At 44.7% G+C, this 20,767-nt stretch overlaps 2 protein-coding genes across 14 annotated transcripts in view; one reads left to right on the top strand and one right to left on the bottom strand.

Moving 5' to 3' along the window:
- Positions 1 to 5,664, bottom strand: part of MYO9B (myosin IXB) — a 115,907-nt gene extending 110,243 nt beyond the window's left edge. For 11 of the 13 annotated variants that reach the window (XM_038773005.1, XM_038772999.1, XM_038773002.1 and 8 more), the window contains exon 1: positions 5,571 to 5,647. The gene's annotated coding sequence lies outside the window, so the exon portion shown is untranslated. Of the gene's footprint in view, positions 1 to 5,216; positions 5,272 to 5,570 lie in introns of those variants that run through there. The other 2 variants (XM_038773000.1, XM_038773001.1) reach the window with 2 other exon arrangements.
- Positions 5,665 to 6,057: 393 nt separating this feature from the next.
- HAUS8 (HAUS augmin like complex subunit 8) lies at positions 6,058 to 20,050 on the top strand. Its single transcript, XM_038772824.1, has 11 exons — positions 6,058 to 6,088; positions 6,279 to 6,346; positions 8,787 to 8,839; positions 9,703 to 9,790; positions 12,897 to 13,001; positions 13,121 to 13,233; positions 13,314 to 13,379; positions 13,476 to 13,634; positions 18,750 to 18,891; positions 19,044 to 19,185; positions 19,712 to 20,050. Exons 1-11 carry the CDS (start codon positions 6,066 to 6,068, stop codon positions 19,836 to 19,838), a joined length of 1,086 nt encoding a protein of 361 aa, XP_038628752.1. The 5' UTR covers positions 6,058 to 6,065; the 3' UTR covers positions 19,839 to 20,050.
- Positions 20,051 to 20,767: the final 717 nt, after the last annotated feature.

The following is a 20,767-nucleotide window of genomic DNA, read 5'->3' as shown; positions in this document are numbered from 1 at the left end:
TGTTCTTTGCTGGTGCGTTAACTGCCAGTTAAAAGGTCTTAAAGTGCACTGAACTCATTTAAACATAACAATAACATCCTGATTAACACCTCTATTCCTCACCCATCATACCAATACTAGTAACAGTGCAGCACACTGAATTGACATAGCATTTTTCAGCCACAGATCAGAAATATTTTACATAGATAGCACAACCTTATACCGTGACTTAATGGAAAGAGCACGGGCTTCGGAGTCAGAGGCTGTGGGTTCTAATCCCAGTTCTGCCACTGGTCAGCTGTGTCACTTTGGGCAAGTCACTTAACTTCTCTGTGCCTCAGTTCCCTCATCTGTAAAATGGGGAATAAGACTGTGAGCCCCACGTGGGACAACCTGATTATAATGGTTAATAATAATAATAATGATAATGGTATTTGTTAAGCGCTTACTATGTGGAAACCACTGTTCTAAGCACTGAGGAGGGGAATACAGGGTAATCAGGTTGTCCTACACGGGGTTCACAGTTTTAATCCCCATTTTACAGATGAGGTAATTGAGGCAGAGAAGTGACTTGTCCAAAGTCACACAGCTGACAAGTGGCGGAGCTGGGACTAGAACCCATGACCTCTGACTCCCAAGCCCATGCTCTTTCCACTGAGCCACCTTGCTTCTGGCCACTGTTTATCCCAATCTCTGATTTACGCGAACCACTGTGCTCACTAACATTCTCTAGTTATGTTAGCATCATTCCAGATTGCTTCATGTGTGTTTGGGGTCAGGATGAATTCCACGCTGCCAGCAACAAACCTGTACTGCCAGCAACAAGCCTGTACTGTACTGCATTAAAATGATTACAATATTTATTAAGCACTCCCTATGGGCCACACACTGTGCTTGGGGTAGAAAACAAGACAATAGATTTGGACACAGTCCCTGTCTCAGGGCTCAAACTATTCCATTTTTTATACAGATAATGTCTGGTCCCGAGTGACTTAGATAAATGGGGTTATACTATATTTACTCATTTAACTAACCATTTCCATGAGCCAGTATTTTGCCCACTGGATTGACAAGGAAACTGAGGCAAAAAGAGGTTAAATGACATGCCCAAGGGCACACTGAAAGCTAATACCAGGAGTCAGAACTACATCTGGGCTTTTGATTTCCAGTCTAGAAACTAAACTATGCATTATATTGTATTTCCTGGGCAATAATAATAGCAGCAAAAATCAGCGACAAGAGGGCACGGAATCTAACACTTTATATTTTCATGTTACCCTGTCAGAAACAGAGAATTGAATTGCATCTCCTATTTTTCTGAAGGACAAAAGGTTTCTAGCACAAAATGATTTAGATATTTAGAAAAAAATGTATCAGTTGAAATACATCTGCATTTGCTGTCCTTGAAGACAAGGTCTGCCCCTCACTCTACACACACTTAGAAGCAACCAGCAAGCTTTAAGAACTAAAATGTTAACTCATTCAGAACATTTATAAGAATACAGAAAAAGAAAAAATATGGCACTAGTCTAATCCTTACATTTAAAAAAGTTACAAAAAATGACCCATGCAATCCCACATAAGACTTACAGAAATCGCTATTAGGCAACAAATATATTTTCTCTCTTGCGAGATTTTTTTTCCTACTATTTCTTCATTATGAGAAAGCAGAATTTATCCTCCAGCTAATAAAATGATATTAAGGCTGGGCAGTCAGTTGGGCTATAAATGCGTGAGTCAGAATAGGCTAGTTATTCATACATCATACTAACCAACAGGTCTAAGTGCTTGAATAACTACTTTATTTATCATAAGTTTCCATTTGAAAAAGCCTCAAAAAAGGAAATGAGTAAAAGGCACAAAATTAATCTGGCCCATTTTTGGGATGTTTAAATCACTGCAGTCTTTTCTACGGCAAATTTCAAATGTTAGAGAAAAGAAATAAGCCTTCCATGCGGTTTGAAAGCGCTTCTGAAAGCCCGTGGGCTGCCTCGTTTGACTGACGTACGTTACAACCAAGTAAGGTTCCAGACAAAGCTCTTTGTTAAGCCAGTCGGTCATTCTCAGACTGCAGAAGAGCAGGGCTTTTCTTGAGAGAGCTAGGAAGCTGCTTGGTGCCAGCTCCATGGGCATCATTGTGAGAAGGGGCTGCCTGGCAGTGACAGGTCTGGGAATAAGTTTGCACTTTGTACAAAAGGCTTGTATATCTTTGCCCTTCTGAAGACGCAAAAAGAGAAGCTGGAGGCTGCATCAAAATCCTGTTTAATCAAATAAAAAGAATTCCCCCTCCCCCACCCAATTTCATGGTAACAGGGGCTAATCTTGAGAAAAAGAAGCCAAGTTGAGACGTCTAATTCTGTTTTTAACTAAGCCAAATAAGCAGAGAGGAATAAAACCATATCGAAAACTGGAACATTAATAAGCATACTGAACCAAAAGAAAACCCTGTCAACTGGATTCAGTGAATTTAAAGCTTACTAAAAAATCCACTACTCTTTCATAACTAGTTGGGCTACTAACTCCAATCGGTATTTTGGGAAAGAGTTTAGATAACTTTAATTTTAGAAAAGAAAAATATTTAAAAAATGCATGGTTTAGAAGTACACTTTCAGAGTCATCCAGGTCAGGATGACATTCTGAATGAAAAGAAAATTAAAATTATGGCACACAAATCAGACAAAAAGCAGCCTGTGTATAAAGTTTCTGGTTTTCATTTTCTCTTATTTATACCTTCTCCTTTGTGTCTGATTTCTTGATTTTCCTTTTTTATTATATGTTCATTAGAGATAGAAAACTGATGTAATTATAAAGCATTTCTACTACGATATACTCATATGGGATAGCGGCAGATTTGGTAGCAGAATCTCAAAAGTTCAGTTATCAAGTTCTGTGTTCTAATTACGACCGCATTCCTTGCTCCAATTAAACATGCTATTAATGAATGGAATACCTTTAATCCATACTGCAAACATTAGCAAAGCAGAAAATAAAATCTCCTGATTTGTAATCGGATTCTCTGAACACCATTTTAACCTTCACATGATGATCTAAAATTATGCATTTTTTATTCTATTCAACATCATTTAAAAAGAGTAAAGATCCACATTCCTTCTCACCAGATCACAGATAAGAATTTGTAGATGAGAAAGCACGATTAATGCTAATCAGGCTTACAGGATGGTGCCAGAAGAACGCAGCCTCGGGCATATCCTGCTAAAGCCAGGAAAATCTGAGGGCTTCTTCAAACCCTTTTTGTTAAGCATACAGACAATGAAATCAATTAATTTCAGAGTTGCTGTGGGCATGTATTATTCCAGCCATGTAGGGTTTGTTTACTTCACGAAAATCATAAACAAGAAAATGGAAGCAACCCTATCAGTACGTTGGGCTACTTTATTTCAATAATTACCAACTTAAGCGTAAGGGAAAACATTTTTTTAAGGGTAATGAGTTGAATTCGTTAGCTACCTATGCCTAAAGGATTTATCACCTGAATTTTCAAACCGTTCCTTTGGAACAAAGATGAGCTATAATATCCCTTCATAAAAAGTCCTTTTTTTCCGACATAGGCGCTGAATACGAAGCGCTTAGTACAGTTCACTCATTCATTCATCCAATCATATTTATTGAGCGCTTTCTTTTGTGCAGAGCACTGTACTAAGTGCTTGGAAAGTACAATTCAGCAACAGAGAGAGACAATCCCTGCATGGCTCAGTGGAAAGAGCCCGGGTTTGGGAGTCAGAAGGCATGGGTTCTAATCCCGGCTCTGCCACTTGTCAGCTGTGTGACTTTGGGCAAGTCACTTAACTTCTCTGTGCCCCAGTTACCTCATCTGTAAAATGGGGATTAAGACTGCGAGCCCCACGTGGGCCAACCTGATCACCTTGTATCCCCGCAGCGCTTAGAACAGTGCTTTGCACATAGTAAGCGCTTTACAAATACCATCATCATCATTATTATTATTAGAAGGGGGGTGACAGACATCAAAACAAGTAAACAGACATCAATAGAAATAAACAGAATTGGAAATATATATAAACATCAAAACAAGTCAACAGGCATTAGTAGAAATCAATAGAATTATAGATTTGAACATATATACACAAGTGCTGTGGTATGGGGGGAAGCGCAAAGGGAGCAGAGTCGGGGCGATGGTGGGGGAGCTGAGGAAAAGGGGGGCATAGTCTGGGAAGGCCTCCTGGAGGAGGTGAGCCTTCAATAGGGCTTTGACGTGTGATTGTTTCAGGGAAAGGGATGCCAGGGTCTAGAAGCCTTTTCGCGAGGGCCGATCTCGTTCTTGTTATTCCGGCCCAAAACTATTTCCCAAGCGTTGCTTGCCTGGCACGTAGTAAGCGCTTAACGAATACCATAATTATTATTAATCAACGCGGTTCAGATTGAGCCGGTGGACTGGAAGCCTGGGAAATCTGTCACCCGAGCTACCTCACCACCCCATTTGAGATGCGTTGATTTCAGTCTCAGGAGAGGACCCCCCCGCCCCGCCATTAGTCATTCAATCGTGCTTACTGTGTGCAAAGCACTGTGAGCCCGCTGTGGGCAGGAATTGCCTCTATACTTCCCAAGCGCTTAATACAGTGCTCTACACACAGTAAGCGCTCAACAAATACGACCGAATGAATGAGCCCACCAGAGATCGGTGGCCCTTGTATTTCATCATCAATCGTATTTATTGAGCGCTTACTATGTGCAGTCCCCATATGTGCTCACAGTCTCAATCCCCATGTTCCAGATGAGGGAACTGAGGCCCAGAGAAGTGACTTGCCCAAAGTCACCCAGCTGACAATTGGCAGAGCTGGGATTCGAACCCATGACCCCTGACTCCAAAACCTGTGCTCTTTCCACTGAGCCACACTGCTTCTCTAAGCCACTTAGAGAAGGCTCTATTTATTTCATTTTGTTAGTATGTTTGGTTTTGTTCTCCGTCTCCCCCTTTTAGACTGTGAGCCCACTGTTGGGTAGGGACTGTCTCTATATGTTGCCAACTTGGACTTCCCAAGCGCTTAGTCCAGTGCTCTGCACACAGTAAGCGCTCAATAAATACGATTGATGATGATGCAGAGCACTGGACTAAGCGCTTGGGAAGTACCAATTGGCACCATCTAGAGACAGTCCCTACCCAACAGTGGGCTCACAGTCTAAAAGGGGGAGACAGAGAACAAAACCAAACATACTAACAAAATAAATTTCGAACCTCTCACACCACTCTTTGCAGTTACCTACGCCGCCCAGAACCTCTGACCCTTCCCACCGCATCACTGTCCCTCATCGCCCTTCTCCGGCAGCTTCCCTTCAGAGCAGCCCCAACGTTTCCCGCAGCAACACCCTTCTTCACAGGTCGCCGTCCTCTTCAACCTCCATCCCCTCCTCAGTTTCTTCCCCACACCCACCCTCCTCCTCCCCCCGGGTAGACGACTCTCGAACGCCTCAAGCGCGCGCAGGAAAAAAGGACGGGGGAGGGGTGGGCGAGGGGGGCTTCTAGGTTCCCTCGTCGCCCGCTGCCGTCCCCCGTCCCCCCGCAAATGCCGCCTAATGCTCCCCCCATAGTCCCCCGCCCAGTTAGAAACCTTTACCTGTTACGACCGTACCTGAGCGAAGCGGCGGCGGCGGATTACCCCCGGCGGCTCCTCCCGGCCGCTCCGCCCGCAGCTCCCTCGCTCCGTCTCACTTCCGGGTTCCGGGAGGGCGGGGGACGTCGAGGGAGGTGAGGGGCGGGGGGAGGGGAGAAAGAAGGGGGGGGAAAGGCAGCGTCTCCGCGCATGCGTCATGACGTCACGACGTAACCTGGAGGCGACGGCGAGGGCGGCGCTACGTCCCACAGCCGGGCGAGACCAAATCTGACGGGAGACGGGGGAGGTTGATTTTGAAGGAAAGGGATGTTTGATCGAGTCGCCCGCTTTATATCCTTCCCTAATTCTATTTAATTGCTCTGTCGTTGTACGTTCCATCCAAACGAGGGAAGAGTTGCTCCTTCCATACTAAAACGCCCTTTCCATAACTATGGCTTTGCCCAAAAAACATTGGGCGATATAAGGTGTGTTGGGGGGGGTGGGGGAGAAGGCGGGAAAATGGCGAACGTTTCGGGTTTCGAGTGAGTGGTTCAGTCAGTTAATTGGGTTGGCGGTTGGGTCAACGTATCCTGGAATTCCCCAAAGAACTTCTGTCCAGAGGAGACTGGCTTAAGAGAGCGAAGGGAAAAGGGAGGAGAGGGTAGATTTTCCTCACAATCCGTCCCGGGTTGAGGGCAACTTGATTTCCCTCCCGTCTCTTACCTGTTTTAGGGGGTTCGCTATGGAAGATGGGTCAACTATTCCGGACAATCCCAAGCCACAGGCCAAGAAAACGCAAGGTACAAAAGCTCGTTAATGCCCCCCGCTTCTTTCGTAGAGCGTTCATTTCAATACATTGGTTTGGGAGAAGAGATGGGGTAGTCATTCATGCAGTCGTATTTATCGAGAGCTTACTGTGTGCAGAGCACTGGACTAAGCGCTTGGAAAGTACAGGTCGGCAACATCATCATCAATCGTATTTATTGAGCGCTTACTATGTGCAGAGCACTGTACTAAGCGCTTGGGAAGTACAAATTGGCAACATATAGAGACAGTCCCTCCCCAACAGTGGGCTCACAGTCTAAAAGGGGGAGACAGAGAACAAAACCAAACATACTAACAAAATAAAATAAATAGAATAGATATGTGCAAATAAATTAAATAAATAGAGTAAAAAAAATGTACAAACATATATACATATATACAGGTGCTGTGGGGAAGGGAGGGAGGTAAGATGGGGGGATGGAGAGGGGGACGAGGGGGAGAAGAAGGAAGGGGCTCAGTCTGGGAAGGCCTCCTGGAGGAGGTGAGCTCTCAGCAGGGCCTTGAAGGGAGGAAGAGAGCTAGCTTGGCGGAGGGGCAGAGGGAGGGCATTCCAGGGCCGGGGGTCGATGGCGGGACAGGCGAGAGCGAGGTACGGGGAGGAGATCAGCGGTGGAGGAGCGGAGGGTGCGGGCTGGGCTGGAGAATGAGATAAGGGAGGTGTGAGGTAGGAGCTGGCGAGGTGATGGAGAGCAGAAGCGTTTGACTGTGGATGTAGTTGATCTGACTTCAATCAATCCATTGTATATATTTAGTACTTATGGTGTGCAGAGCACTGTACAAAGTGCTTGGGAGTGTACAATGTGACAAAGTTGGTGGACACATTCCCTTACCACAAGCTCACAGTCTAGAGGGGGCCATTCATTCATTCAATCATATTTACTGAGTGCTTCCTGTGTGCAGAGCACTGTACTAATCACCTGGAAAGTACAATTCGGGCAACAGACAGTCCCTACCCAACAACAGGCTCACAGTCTAGAAGGGGGAGGCAGACAACAAAACAAGTAGACAGGTGTCATGATGATGATGGTATTTGTTAAGCGCTTACTATGTGCTAAGCACTGTTCTAAGCATTGGTAGATACAAGGTTATCAGGTTGTCCCACGTGGGGCTCACAGTCTTTATCCCCATTTTACAGATGAGGTAACTGAAGCACAGAGAAGTTAAATGACTTGCCCTAAGTCACAGAGCTGACAAGTGGCAGAGCTGGGATTAGAACCCATGACCTCTGACTCCCAAACCCGTGCTCCTGCCTCTAAGCCATGCTATTTCTCATTAACATAATAATAATAATGATGGCATTTATTAAGCATTTACTATGTGCAAAGCACTGTTCTAAGCGCTGGGGAGGATACAAAGTGATCAGGTTGTCCCACATGGGACTTAGTCTTAATCCCCATTTTACAGATGAGATAACTGATGCACAGAGAAGTTAAGTGACTTGCCCAATGTCACACAGCTTACAGTTGGCAGAGCTGGGATTAGAACCCATGACCTCTGACTCTCAAACCCAGGCTCTTTCCACTGAGGCGCACTGCTTAACAGACATTAATATATAAGTTAATATGAATAAATTATAGATATGTGCATAAGTGCTGTGGTGCTGAGGGGTGAATAAAGGGAACAAATCAGGGTGATGCAGAAGGAAGTGGAAAAGAGGAAATGAGGACTTAGGGAAGGCCACCTGGAGAAGAAGTGCCTTCAATAAGACTTTGAAGGTGGAGGGAGTAATTGTCGGCTATTCATTCAATCGTATTTATTGAGCGCTTACTGTGTGCAGAGCACTGTACTAAGTGCTTGGGAAGTACAAGTCGGCCACATATAGAGACGGTCCCTACCCAACAACGGGCTCACAGTCTAGAAGGATATGAAGAGGGAGGGTGTTCCAGGCCAGAGGCAGGATGTGGGCAAGAGGTTGGTGGCAAGATAGACAAGATCGAGGTACAGTGAGTAGGTTAGCAGAGGGGTGAAGTTTGTGGGCTGGGTTGTTGGAGTAGAGCATTGAGGTGAGATAGGAGGGGCCAAAGTGATGGAGTGCTTTAAAGCCAATGGTAAGGAGTTTCTGTTTGATGAGGAGGTAGAGGGGGACAACAGTGTTTTTAGGAAGAGTTTAGGAGCACATCATAAAACTCAAGGCTATAGCATCTTCCCAGGTTTTGGTTGATCCACTAACTGACTGATTGATCATTATTCAGGTGTAGATATAAGCCTTCTTTGTCTACTTCATTAAAGGGTGATGGGGATCTTTTTCTTTGCAACAGAGTGTATAGCATTAATGGATCAGATGATTATACTCTAAAACAGGATTAATCATTGTCAGGTGACAGTATTATAAGCATTGGATCATGGCACAGTGATAGCTGCAGGCTGAAAGTCTTTTGCATGTTGCCAACAGTATTCTCTTTGTCTCCCCAACAGGAAGATTGGTGAAGTCTCGGTATATGCAATATGAGAAGAAAGCAGTTGGGAAGGTGATGAAATATGGCAGAACTATTTGCCCTTAGGGTAGTGGTTGGTATTCCCTTGGCCACTGTTTTGATGTAATAATAATAATGGCATTTGTTAAGTGCTTACTGTGTGCCAGGCACTGTACTAAGCGCTGGGGTGGATACAAGGTAGTCAGATTGGACACAGCCCCCGTCCCACATGGGGCTCACAGAATTGCAGAGAGGACCATGGTGAAGCTTTTTTAAAAAAAATCATAAATTGCAATATTAAGTTTATTTTGGCACATGCTCTGTCTTCTGCAGAATCTCTGATTTCAGTGCCTAGAACTCATTGTTTTTCATAACCAGTCTTCCATCAGTTAATGAAAAGAATCTTTTTCAAGAGTCCATTAATTGCTTTCTTTATCCAATTGGTGTTGATGATGGAAGAAGGCCTTCTCTCTCCCTAGAGTCTTGTAACAGTATATTGCAGCAGTGATGGCGTAAAGTACATGACAAAGCAATACATGATCTTACAGTAGCTTAAAAGAGTTGATACTCCTCACCAAATGCTTGCTTTTCAAATGGGAGAACTAGACTTCCATATCTGTACAACTTCACTCTGTGGAAACATTCAGACCATGTCTGCAGAGTTATGGTACTGTTCCTTTAGGAATGTTAGGTGTGTTGTCAGAAACTGAAACAGGATGGAATTAAACAATCACAGTTAAATAAAAATTCGTTCTTCACCCTCATGCCCCCATCCTCCTACCGCTCCCCGCGCCAAGCAAGAATAGAAAGATAACTATGGATATTTTACTGTGGATTGCAATAGAAATGCTAATAAATGCAGAGAACTACTTGAAATTATCATCACCCTCTGAATTTCTTATTTGTCATTTTGACAGACTTCTGTAGCTGATCAATCAACTAATTGTAGTGGGAAGTCATTTTCAAATGTGAAAATACCCACAAGAAAATGCAAAACTACTTCAGGTACGTTATGTAAATTGGTGGTTTGCATATAACTTTCCAACCTGTAGTTTTAGTATTTTGACAATTTAAATATAAAATTCCGGTAGTGGTTAAAAAATAAACTTGTGGTTGCTAAGAGTAGGGACCGCACTCATATCACCATTTTCCCTGTCTCGCAGCACAGGGAAACCATGGTGATATCCTTATAATAATAATGATGGCATTTGTTAAGCGCTTACTATGTGCAAAGCACTGTTCTAAGTGCTGGGGAGGTTACAAGGTGATCAGGTTGTCCCACGGGGGGCTCACAGTCTTAATCCCCATTTTACAGATGATGTAACTGAGGCACAGAAATGTTAAGTGACTTGCCCAAAGTCACATAGCTGACAATTGGCAGAGCTGGGATTTGAACCCATGACCTCTGACTCCAAAGCCCGTGCTTTTTCCACTGAGCCACGCTGCTTCTCTAAGCGATCGAATGAATGAATACCCTTGACTTTCTCCTCTCTCTCTCTCTCTCTCCCCCCTCTCCCTCTCTCCCCCTCTCCCCCCCTCCCCCCTCTCCCCCCCTCCCCCCTCCCCTCTCCCCTCCCTCCCCTCTCCCCCCACCAAATCCTATCAATTCTTCCTTTACAACATTTCCAGAATATGTCCCTTCGACTTGTAAATTGCCATCACGTGGTCCAAGCCCATATCATATCCTGACTTGACTACTGCATTAGCCTCCTTGGTGACCTCCCTGCCTCCAGTCCATTCTTCACACAGATATCTGGATCATGTTTCTCAAAAAAAAAAAAAAAAAGGCATGTTTCCTCAAAACCTTCCGTGGTTGCCCCGTCCTCTCTGCGTCAAGCAGAAACTCTTGACCATTAACTTTAGTGCACTCAGCCCCCTCCCCTCCCCCTGCCATAATTTAATCTCGCTTCCATTATATTCCAGATCATATGCTTCACTCTCAAGCCAGCCTTCTCACTGTGTCTCATTCTTGTCTTTCTTGCCCATGCCCGCCCTTCCGCCTGGAATTCCGTACTCCATCACATCCGACAGACCACTGCTCTCGTCTTCGAGGGCTCTCCTGTAATCGCATCTCCAAGAAGCCTTCCTTTATTTAACTCCACACACCTCCACTGCCACTTAAGCACTTCCATGTCACCTAAGGACTTGAGTATTCCCTTTCTCCACTTGAACTTTTGTACATATCTTCACATTCTGTTGTTTCCTCCAGTATGTAATGTATTTTTATTGTGTCTCCTCCACTAGATAGTAAATTCCTTGAGGACAGGGGTCCTGTCTACAAACACTATTGTATTCTCCCAATTGCTTAGTTCAGTGCTCAGCACAATAAGCACACCATAAATAATTGTGATGTATTCTGATCTAGCCTGGATTCTTGTAGGATATCTAGGGCAGTTTTAGGAAAATAATTAAATTAACCCATAGTTGGCACTGACCTGGTTTAAACTAGTCAGCCTTTCCGGCAGCAACCTCCCACCTACTCTTGCTCACTCCAAGGGCTTGGGATTCCGTGTTCCAGTCTGGAACGTGTTCAGTTTAGATGTCCTCTTTAGTCCTGGGAGAGTGTTCTCGGACGGGTGGTGCAAATGTCGTGGAATGCCGTGGGACTTCTCCTTTAGAGTGTAAGTAGGAAACATGACTCTTGTTTCTGTTAGACTTTCCCCAAGCACTAGTAAAGTGCATTGTACTCAGTAAATATTATTAGTACTACTTAACCACACTTTTCCCATCACAAGGTTGCCAAGAGAGAAAAGGAAGGTGGACAAACTAGCAATGTTGTCACACTGAGAAGTGGTGTTGCCCAGTGGATGGAGCTTGGGCCTGGGAGTCAGAATGACCTGGGTTCTAATCCCAGCTCCACCACTTGTCTGCTTTGTGACCTTGGATAAGTCACTTCACTTCCCTGTGCCTCAGTTACCTCATCCATAAAATGGGGATGAAGGCAGTGAGCCCCACGTGGGACATGGACTGTCTCTTACCTAATTATCTTGTATATACTCCAGCTTAGTACAGTGCTTGGCACATAGTAAGCACTTAACAAATACCATTATAAAAAAAAAAAAAGGTCCCGGCTCTCAACAAGAAAATAATGCGCCCAGCCATAAAAGGAGAAGCAGCATGGCTCAGTGGAAAGAGCACAGGCTTGGGAGTCAGAGGTCATGAGTTCTAATCCTGGCTCCGCCACTTGTCAGCTGTGTGACTTTGGGCAAGTCACTTAACTTCTCTGTGTCTCAGTGATCTCGTCTGTAAAATGGGGATTAAGACTGGGAGCCCCAAGTGGGACAACCTGATCACTTTGTATCCCCCCCAGCGCTTAGAACAGTGCTTTGCATATAGTAAGCATTTAACAAATACCATTATTATTATTATTTAAAGGGTGGTATTTTGAAATTCCCTTAAAGGCATCCACTAACTGGGGTTATGACGGCCAGTGTGGGAGGAGATTGGCAAGGAGAGTTAGATGAAAAATCCAGATCATAATGAAAATGAGTCATAGCCCTAAAAAAAGGAAAAGGTTTTGGTCACTGTTACAATGTCTATTATTCATCACAAATCATTCGTCCTCAAAAGAAGATTCAGTTCTTTCTACATTCCTTCAGTCATGTGTTAGAGTAGTAGCATGGCTCAGTGGAAAGAGCCCGGGCTTGGGAGCCAGAGGTCGTGGGTTCTAATCCCAGCTCCGCCACTTGTCAGCTGTGTGACTTCGGGCAAGCCACTTAACTTCTCTGGGCCTCGGTTACCTCATCTGTAAAATGGGGATTAAGAGTGTGAGCTCCACGAGAGACAACCTGATCACCTTGTATCCCCCCCAGCGCTTAGAACAGTGCTTTGCACACAGTAAGCGCTTAAATGCCATCATCATTATCAGTCAATCAGTGGTATTTATTGAGCGCTTACTGGGTGCAGACCCTTGTACTAAGTGCTTAGGGACCGTCTCTATAAGTTGCTGATTTGTACTTCCCAAGCACTTAATATACAGTGCTCTGTACACAGTAAGCACTCAATAAATACGATTGAATGAATGAATGGGAGAGTACAATTTAAAAGAGCTGGTAAATTTGGAAAGGTGTAAGCATGAGTTCTGCTTGACTTTATTAGCGCTGCCTTCCAGGTGTTCCTACTCTACCAGATAATACTACAAAAAATAATCTTCAGTCAACTTTTTTGGAAGGACACAGTATTGCCCATCCTGACCTAGATCTCTCTGCAATCAATGGTAAGTCACTTAATTGCTACTTTAGTAGAAAACACACACCCAAAAGTCCTTTTGTTTCTTTTTCGTCAGCCCACCCAATTTGTTAAGCTAATACCCATTTTTGTGTATGCTTGGCTTAGACAAAAGTCTCTTCAGAGGAAAGGTTCCAGATGCAAAACATCTTAAGACCTCTAAACCATTGCAGACAGATCAGAATATAGGGCCCAAAACACTGAAAAAGGAGCAAACTTCAGTAAGTATTAAATTGAGAAACTTTGATATAAACATGTTCTCTGTTGTAAATCTATTCAATAATGTTTGGCTTTATTTTAGACTCCAGAAGATATAATAAGAATGATTGAGTCTCAGACATTGCTTTTAAACTTTCTAAGCGTGAAGGTAAAGTTAATTCATTTTTTAAATATTCCTGTTAAAAATATTTTTCAATGTGTGGAGATAGTTACTGTGAGCCGGAATGATCTTTGAATCTGACAGATGGAAAAAAATCTCACAAGACTGGAAGAAAAAGCTGAAAAAAATTTATTAACAATATGTGAAGAAAAGGAAAAATTGCAGCAAAAGGCTTACGAAATGAAACGCAGATTACTACTTCATCAGAGAGATCAGCGGCTTGCTGAAGTTCTTACTAAGCAGGTTAGTTTTATATTGGGAATGATAAGCCAACAACTTATTCATTCAATCGTGTTTATTGAGCACTTACTGTGTGCAGAGCACTGTACTTAGCGCTTGGGAAGTACAAGTCTTATCTGTATGTATTTTCAATATGAAATGCTTTCTATCTATAATGCTTTGATTTTCCTTGGTAAATAGCTACTACATTGTATGATCCTATTAGTTCTAACCCTTACCCCAGGGCTTTTGTCAATCAGTCAGCCGTATTTATTGAGCACTGTATTGAGCACTTGGGAGAGTACAAAATAGCAGAGTCAGTAGATACATTTCCTGCCCACAATAAACTTACAGTCTAGAGGGGGAGATAGGCATTGATATAAATGAATAAATTGTGGATATGGATATAAGTGTTGGGGCTGAGGGAGGGATGAATAAAGGGAACAAATCAGGCCGACGCAGAAGGGAGTGGGAGAAGAGGAAATGAGGGCTTAGGGGAGGTCTCTTGGAGGTGATGTGCTTTTAATAATGATTCAAAGGTAGGGAGAGTGATCCCCTGACAGATATGAAGAGGGAGGACGATCCAGGCCAGAGGCAGGACGTGGGCCACAGGTCGGCGGCAAGATAGACGAGATCAAGGTCCAATGTAATTGTAATTTTTTAGTGTAATCAAATCATTCTTTGGCCTTGCTTTTTCAAGTCAGCATCTAGAAGGGCAGAAATGAAATTATTTCACTTGAACCAGTGGTATTTAGTGTGCGCTTACTGTGGCATTAGCATTGTTTTAAGAACTTGACTGAGCACAAAAGAAATACAAGACATAGGCTTTACTCTTAAGGACCTTACAGTCTAGCGGGGAAGATAAGCAGAACCAAATTATATACAGTTAGTGGAAGGAGGAGGAATACAGATTCAACTGGAGGGCAAGAGTAAGGATAGATGGATAGGGGAATGAATAGCTCTAGTAGCTATGCGTATGTAATCTAAATGCTAAAATGGATGTTGAGATATGACTGGAATCTGGGGAGTTCAATCCAGGAAAGTTTTTGTGGTGGGGGGTTGAGGACTTTGAATCTGGGGGTGATTATAATTTGCCAGAAATGAAGTAGGGGGTAGTTCTGGCTGGGGGAAGGGCATAAACAGTGGATTGGATACAGAAGCAGTGTGGTCTGTTGGATAAGCTTGGGCGTCAGGAGGTCATGGGTTCTAATTCCGGCTCTGTCACTTTTCTGCTGTGTGACCTTGGGCAAGTCACTTCACTTCTCTGTGCCTCAATTACCTCATCTGGAAAATGGGGATTAAGATTGAGAGCCCCACCCGGGAGAAGGATTGTGTCCAACTTGATTAGATTGTATCTTCCCCAGTGCATAGTACAGTGTCTGGCACAGAGTAAGCACTTAAACAAATACCACTATTAGCAGTAGTAGTATGTGAGAGCAAGGCACAGTGAGCACGTGAACTTGGAAAGTTGGAAGAAGGGAGGGGGCCAGAGTTTTGATAAGGTGCGAAGGAATGGGGTCAGATGCGCAGGTGGTGGGGGTGGCTTTTGAGAGGAGGCAGGAGATCTCTAGAGATACTACTGGGAAGGATGGGATAATTTTAGAGGGGGCTGGAAGCAGGAGGGATGGTGGAGGGGCAGGGACAATTTTAGGGAGCTCACACCTGATGGTGTCAATTTGCATAAAAAAGTAGGTGGCCAGGTTATTGGGACGAAGGGATCGGGGCGGCGCGGGCACAGGGGACCAGAGGAGGCAGTTAAATGTCTGGAACAACTGGCGAGGGTGATGGGCATGGTGTCAGTAAGGGTGGAGAAATAGTTTTGCCAGGCAGAGTTAAAGCATGCAAGGATAAACTTGAAGTGGACAAAGCCTCATATTTAGATTTCCGCCAGCAGCGCCCTGCAGCTCGAGCGCAAGAGTGAAGGAGGTGGACTGTGCAGGTGATCCAGAGCTGTGGGTTCGTGGTATGAGATCGGCTAAGGGATAGGGGAGCCAGTGAGTTGAGTTCAGTAGTAAGGGTGATGCTAAGAAAGTCTATTTGGTTATCAAGGGAGGGTAGTTTGGGAATTGAAGCTAATTAAGAAGCACTGTGAGCCCCCCTTCTTGGAACAGTGCTTTGCACATAGTAAGTGCTTAACAAATACCATCATTATTATTCTAGACTGTGAACCCGTTGTTGGGTAGGGACCGTCTCTATATGTTGCTGACTGTACTTCCCAAGCACTTAGTACAGTGCTCTGCACACAGTAAGTGCTCAATAAATATGATTGAATGAATCAAACAGCACAGGCTTGGGAGTCAGAGGTCATGGGTTCTAATTCCAGCTCTGCCACTTGTCAGCTGTGTGACTTTGGGCAAGTCACTTAACTTCTCTGGGCCTCAATTACCTCATCTGTAAAATGGGGATTGACAGCCCCAAGTGGGATAACCTGATTCAGTTACTTCATCTGTAAAACAGGGATTAAGTCTGTGAGTCCCAAGTGGGACAACCTGATTACCTTGTTTCTACCCCAGTGCTTAGAACAGTGCTTGGCACATAGTAAGCGCTTAACAAATACCATCATTATCATTAGTATTATTACCAGGCAGCGTACTAAACACTGGGGTAGATATAAAATAATCAGATTGGTCATGGTCTGATGACCAGATTACTGCTGTCAACTCCACCCTCTCTACTCAACTCGCTCGCTCCCCTTTCCCTTCGTTGCTCTCGCACCACTAACCCACAGCCTTGGATCACTGCCACTGTCCGCCTCCTTCGCTCTTGTGCTCGAGCTGCTGAACGCAGCTGGCGAAAGTCTAAACACCAAGCCAACCTTGTTCACTTTAAATTTATCCTTTCCTGCCTTAACTCTGCCCTCTCCTCTGCCAGGCAAAACCCATGCCCACCACCTCCATCAGCTGTTCCGGACATTTAACTCCCTTCTCAGGCCCCCTGTTCCTCCCCCTTCTCCACCCCTCACCCCCATGATCTGGCCTCCTACTTCATTAGTAAAATTAACACCATCAGGTCTGAGCTCCCCAAAGTCACCCCTCCCCCTTCTCCATCCGCCCCGCTCTCAACCCTCTCCGCTACTTTCCCATCCTTCCCAGCAGTATCTTCAGATGAGATCTCCTCCCTCCTCTCAAGTGCCACCCCATCCACCTGTGCTTCGGACCCCATTCCCTCTCATCTTATGAAAACTCTCGCCCCTTCCCTCCTCCCCTCCTTAACTTCCATCTTCAACCACTCACTCTCCACTGGTTCCTTCCCCTCTGCCTTCAAACATGCCCACACCTCCCCCATCCTAAAAAAAAAGCCCTCTCTTGACCCCCACCGCCCCTTCTAGTTATCACCCTATCTCCCTCCTATCCTTCCTTTCCAAACTCCTAGAACGAGTCATCTACACTCGCTACCTCGAATTCCTCAACTCCAACTTCCCGTCTCTCTCCTAGACCCCCTCCAATCTGGCTTCCGTCCCCTACACTCCACCAAAACTGCCCTCTCAAAGGTCACCAATGACCTCCTTCTTGCCAAATCCAATGGCTCCTACTCTGTCTTAATCCTCCTTGACCGCTCAGCTGCTTTTGACACTGTGGACCACTCCCTTCTCCTCAACACGCTATCCAACCTTGGCTTCCCAGACTCCATCCTCTCCTGGTTCTCCTCTTATCTCTCTGGCCGTTCATTCTCAGTCTCCTTCATGGGCTTCTCCTCCCCCTCCCATCCCCTTACTGTAGGGGTTCCTCAAGGGTCAGTTCTTGTTCCCCTTCTGGTCTCCATCTATACTCACTCCCTTGGTGAACTCATTCGCTCCCACGGCTTCAACTATCATCTCTACGCTGATGACATCCAAATCTACATTTCCACCCAGTTCTCTCTCCCTCCCTCCAGGCTCATATCACCTCCTGCCTTCAGTACATCGCCATCTGGATGTCTGCCCGCCATCTAAAACTCAGCATGTCCAAGACGGAGCTCCTTATCTTCCCTCCCAAACCCTGCCCTCTCCCTGACTTTCCCGTCACTGTGGGCAGCACTACCATCCTTCCCGTCTCACAAGCCCACAACCGTGGTGTCATCCTCGACTCCGCTCTCTCATTCACCCCATGCATCTAATCTGTCACCAAAACCTGCCGGTCTCACCTCCGCAACATCGCCAAGATCCGCTCTTTCCTCTCCATCCAAACCGCTACCTTGCTGGTTCAATCTCTCATCCTATCCCAACTGGATTACCAGTCAACCTACGCATCAGGCAAAAACTCCTTACTCTTGGCTTCAAAGCTCTCCATCACCTCGCCCCCTCCTACCTCACCTCCCTTCTCTCCTTCTACAGCCCAGCCCACACCCTCCGCTCCTCTGCCGCTAACCTCCTCACTGTGCCTCGTTCTTGTCTGTCCTGCCCGGCCCACGTCCTCCCCCTGGCCTGGAATGCCCTCCCTCCGGACATCTGCCAAGCTAGCTCTCTTCCTCCCTTCAAAGCCCTACTGAGAGCTCAGCTCCTCCAGGAGGCCTTTCCAGACTGAGCCCCCTCTTTCCTCTCCCCCTCCCCATCCCCCCAGCCCTACCTCCTTCCCCTCCCCACAGCACCTCTATATATGTTTGTACAGATTTATTACTCTATTTATTTTACTTGTACATATTTACTATTCTATTTATTTTGTTAATGATGTGCATCTAGCTTTACTTCTATTTATTCTGATGACTTGACACCTGTCCACATGTTTTGTTTTGTTGTCTGTCTCCCCCTTCTAGACTGTGAGCCCGTTGTTGGGTAGGGACCGTCTCTATATATTGCCAACTTGTACTTCCCAAGTGCTTAGTACAGTGCTGTGCACACAGTAAGCACACAATAAATATGATTGAATGAATGAATAAATGAATACAATTGAATGAATAAATGAATGTCCCTCATGGGGCTCACATTCTTAATCCCCATTTTACAGATGAGGTGACTGAGGTCCAGAGAAGTGAAGGGACTTGCCCATGGTCACACAGCAGACAGGTGGCAAAGCAGGGTTAGAACTGAGGTCCTTCTAGCTCCCAGGCCCGTGCTGTATCCACTACGCCATGCTGCTTCAATTTAAAAATGTGTACAGAAATTCTGTTGGGTTGGGAGTGGGGTGAATATCAAATGTCTTTTTTGTTTCTCTTCCTTTTCAGAATGAAATGCTTGCTCCCTCTGTAGCCAAGTCTGAATGTTTTAAAGAGGAATATAAAGCCTTTGCAACCGCTCTAGATTCCACCAGGCATGAACTGCCAGTGAAGCAGATTCACATGGAAGGAAATAGACACAAGTTTTTAGGTATGAAAGTAGCATCCTAGAGACTTAAAGCTAACCCTAACACCCTTTTACCCCTTTCTATCCTTCCTCTAACCCGCCCCCTCCGAAAAAAAACCCTACCAATTCTGTCTTTTGGACTGAAATCATTCTGTGCGATGTCAATTTTTTTTAAGACGATCTACAACATCAACTAATCATCTCGCGTAGCCTCTTGTCAGAAGTTACTAACGAGCACTCAGAAGAGAATTGTAAAGCATTTGATGCGATGCGTGACCTCCAGAAAGTAGTGCTAAAGAAGGACACAGAGCTTCAGAGGTATTTCAAAACCAACTTCATAGAAAACTCTTTAATTCTCAAACTGTTTCTCTGCCTCTCCCAGTTGACTGTAAAAGCCGAAGTCATTGTGAGTTACTAAATGGGAATTCTCAGTTGGTAATTCTACAGATCTAGTTGGACTAAGTCTGCTACCCTCTGTCATGCTGAATCGCTGCCTTCTTTTTGGCTGCAGCTCTTGGAAAATATTAACAAACCAACCAGGGAGGTCTGTGGACATGTAAACTATCTGCAGGCCTGGGGGAGCAATACTGTGATGTCTTTCCTTACTCATGCTCCCCAGTGAGTCAGAAGTTTTATTCATGGTTTCTGGAAATGCTCTCACTCTAGAAAAGCAAAGCAGCCAACTCGTGTTATTGTCTCTCTTGCCTGATTTACCCGCATGTGTTCTCGATCATTTGCATCATAACCTTTCGTCATCAGTGGCAGGGGTGGTTGTGGGCTAACCCTGGACATTGGATAGAACACTAATCCATTCTGGGTGGTGGGACTTTTGTTTTTGTTCTAGGAGCTTTGCCCAGGTGCTTGAGCTGTCCTCTGAAGTCAGTAAAGAAGCCTCTTTAAATAACCAAGAAGTCTGGGAAGAGACTCAAGAATCAGAGCTTCTTAGTCAGTGGTATTTCAATCGCCCTTAGGTGCTTGTGGCTTTCGACTGAGTGGTTGGTTTGGGTTGTCACTGTCTATACGTATGTATCTTCACCCAAGGGTGTCTGCAAGATCCTTAAAGTGATCTGCTGTAGAAAATATTTTGGCACTGTGTAGAGTTCAAAAACCGTGAGTTATCAAATTGAAATTAACTTGTGTATTTAAGATGTGGGTATTTTAAATAAATATTGACATATTTGCATTAGTTTGCATTTTTGTCTTAAATTAGAGCGCGTCTAACGTACTTAATTTTCTACTACTACTTGCACCTAATGTGAAATGTTCTTTTTCGAAATGATCGAAACACCAGATTATTATTATTTTTTTCAGTCTTCAACTCTCCTCAAAACCTTCCAATGATTGCCCATCTCTTTCCACATGAAGCAAAGACTCTCCAGCAGCTCTTTCCGTCTTACAGGCTCTCACCCACGACTTCCCAGCTTTCCCCAAGCCCATATCCAGGCTATACCCTGCTCTCATCTTTCTCACCTCTGACCTTTTGCTCACATTGTTCCCCAGGTCCTGGAACTCAACCAGTGGTATTTATTGAGCACTTGCTGTGTGCAGAGCACTGTACTAAGCACTTGGTAGAGTTCAACACAATAGAATTGGTAGATACGATCCCTGTACACAAGGAGCTGACAGCCTAGAGGAACTTACTTTTTTAAAAATTCATATTAATGTCCGTCTCTCCCTTTAGACTGGAAGCTTGTATAGGCAGGGAACGTGTCTGCTGATTCTGTTGTATTATACTCTCCCAACTCTTAGTACAGTGCTCTGCACATAGTAAATGCTCAATAAATACAATTTTTTAAAATATGTTAGCATTTACTATGCTTCAAGCACCGTTCTAAGTGCTGGGGTAGATACAAGGTATTCACGTTGGACCGCAGTCCCTATCCCACTTGGGGCTCATAGT

Source organism: Tachyglossus aculeatus, chromosome X1, assembly GCF_015852505.1.
Source record: "Tachyglossus aculeatus isolate mTacAcu1 chromosome X1, mTacAcu1.pri, whole genome shotgun sequence".
Lineage (NCBI taxonomy): Eukaryota > Metazoa > Chordata > Mammalia > Monotremata > Tachyglossidae > Tachyglossus > Tachyglossus aculeatus.
This window is presented reverse-complemented; position numbering and strand designations above follow the sequence as displayed.

Excerpts from the sequence above, each read along its gene's own strand:
- HAUS8 (XM_038772824.1), top strand. The coding sequence starts at position 6,066 with ATGGCGAACGTTTCGGGTTTCGA. Across the intron at positions 6,089-6,278 it reads GCGAACGTTTCGGGTTTCGA|GGGGTTCGCTATGGAAGATG; the intron begins GTGAGTGGTTCA and ends TACCTGTTTTAG. Across the intron at positions 8,840-9,702 it reads AGAAGAAAGCAGTTGGGAAG|ACTTCTGTAGCTGATCAATC; the intron begins GTGATGAAATAT and ends TCATTTTGACAG.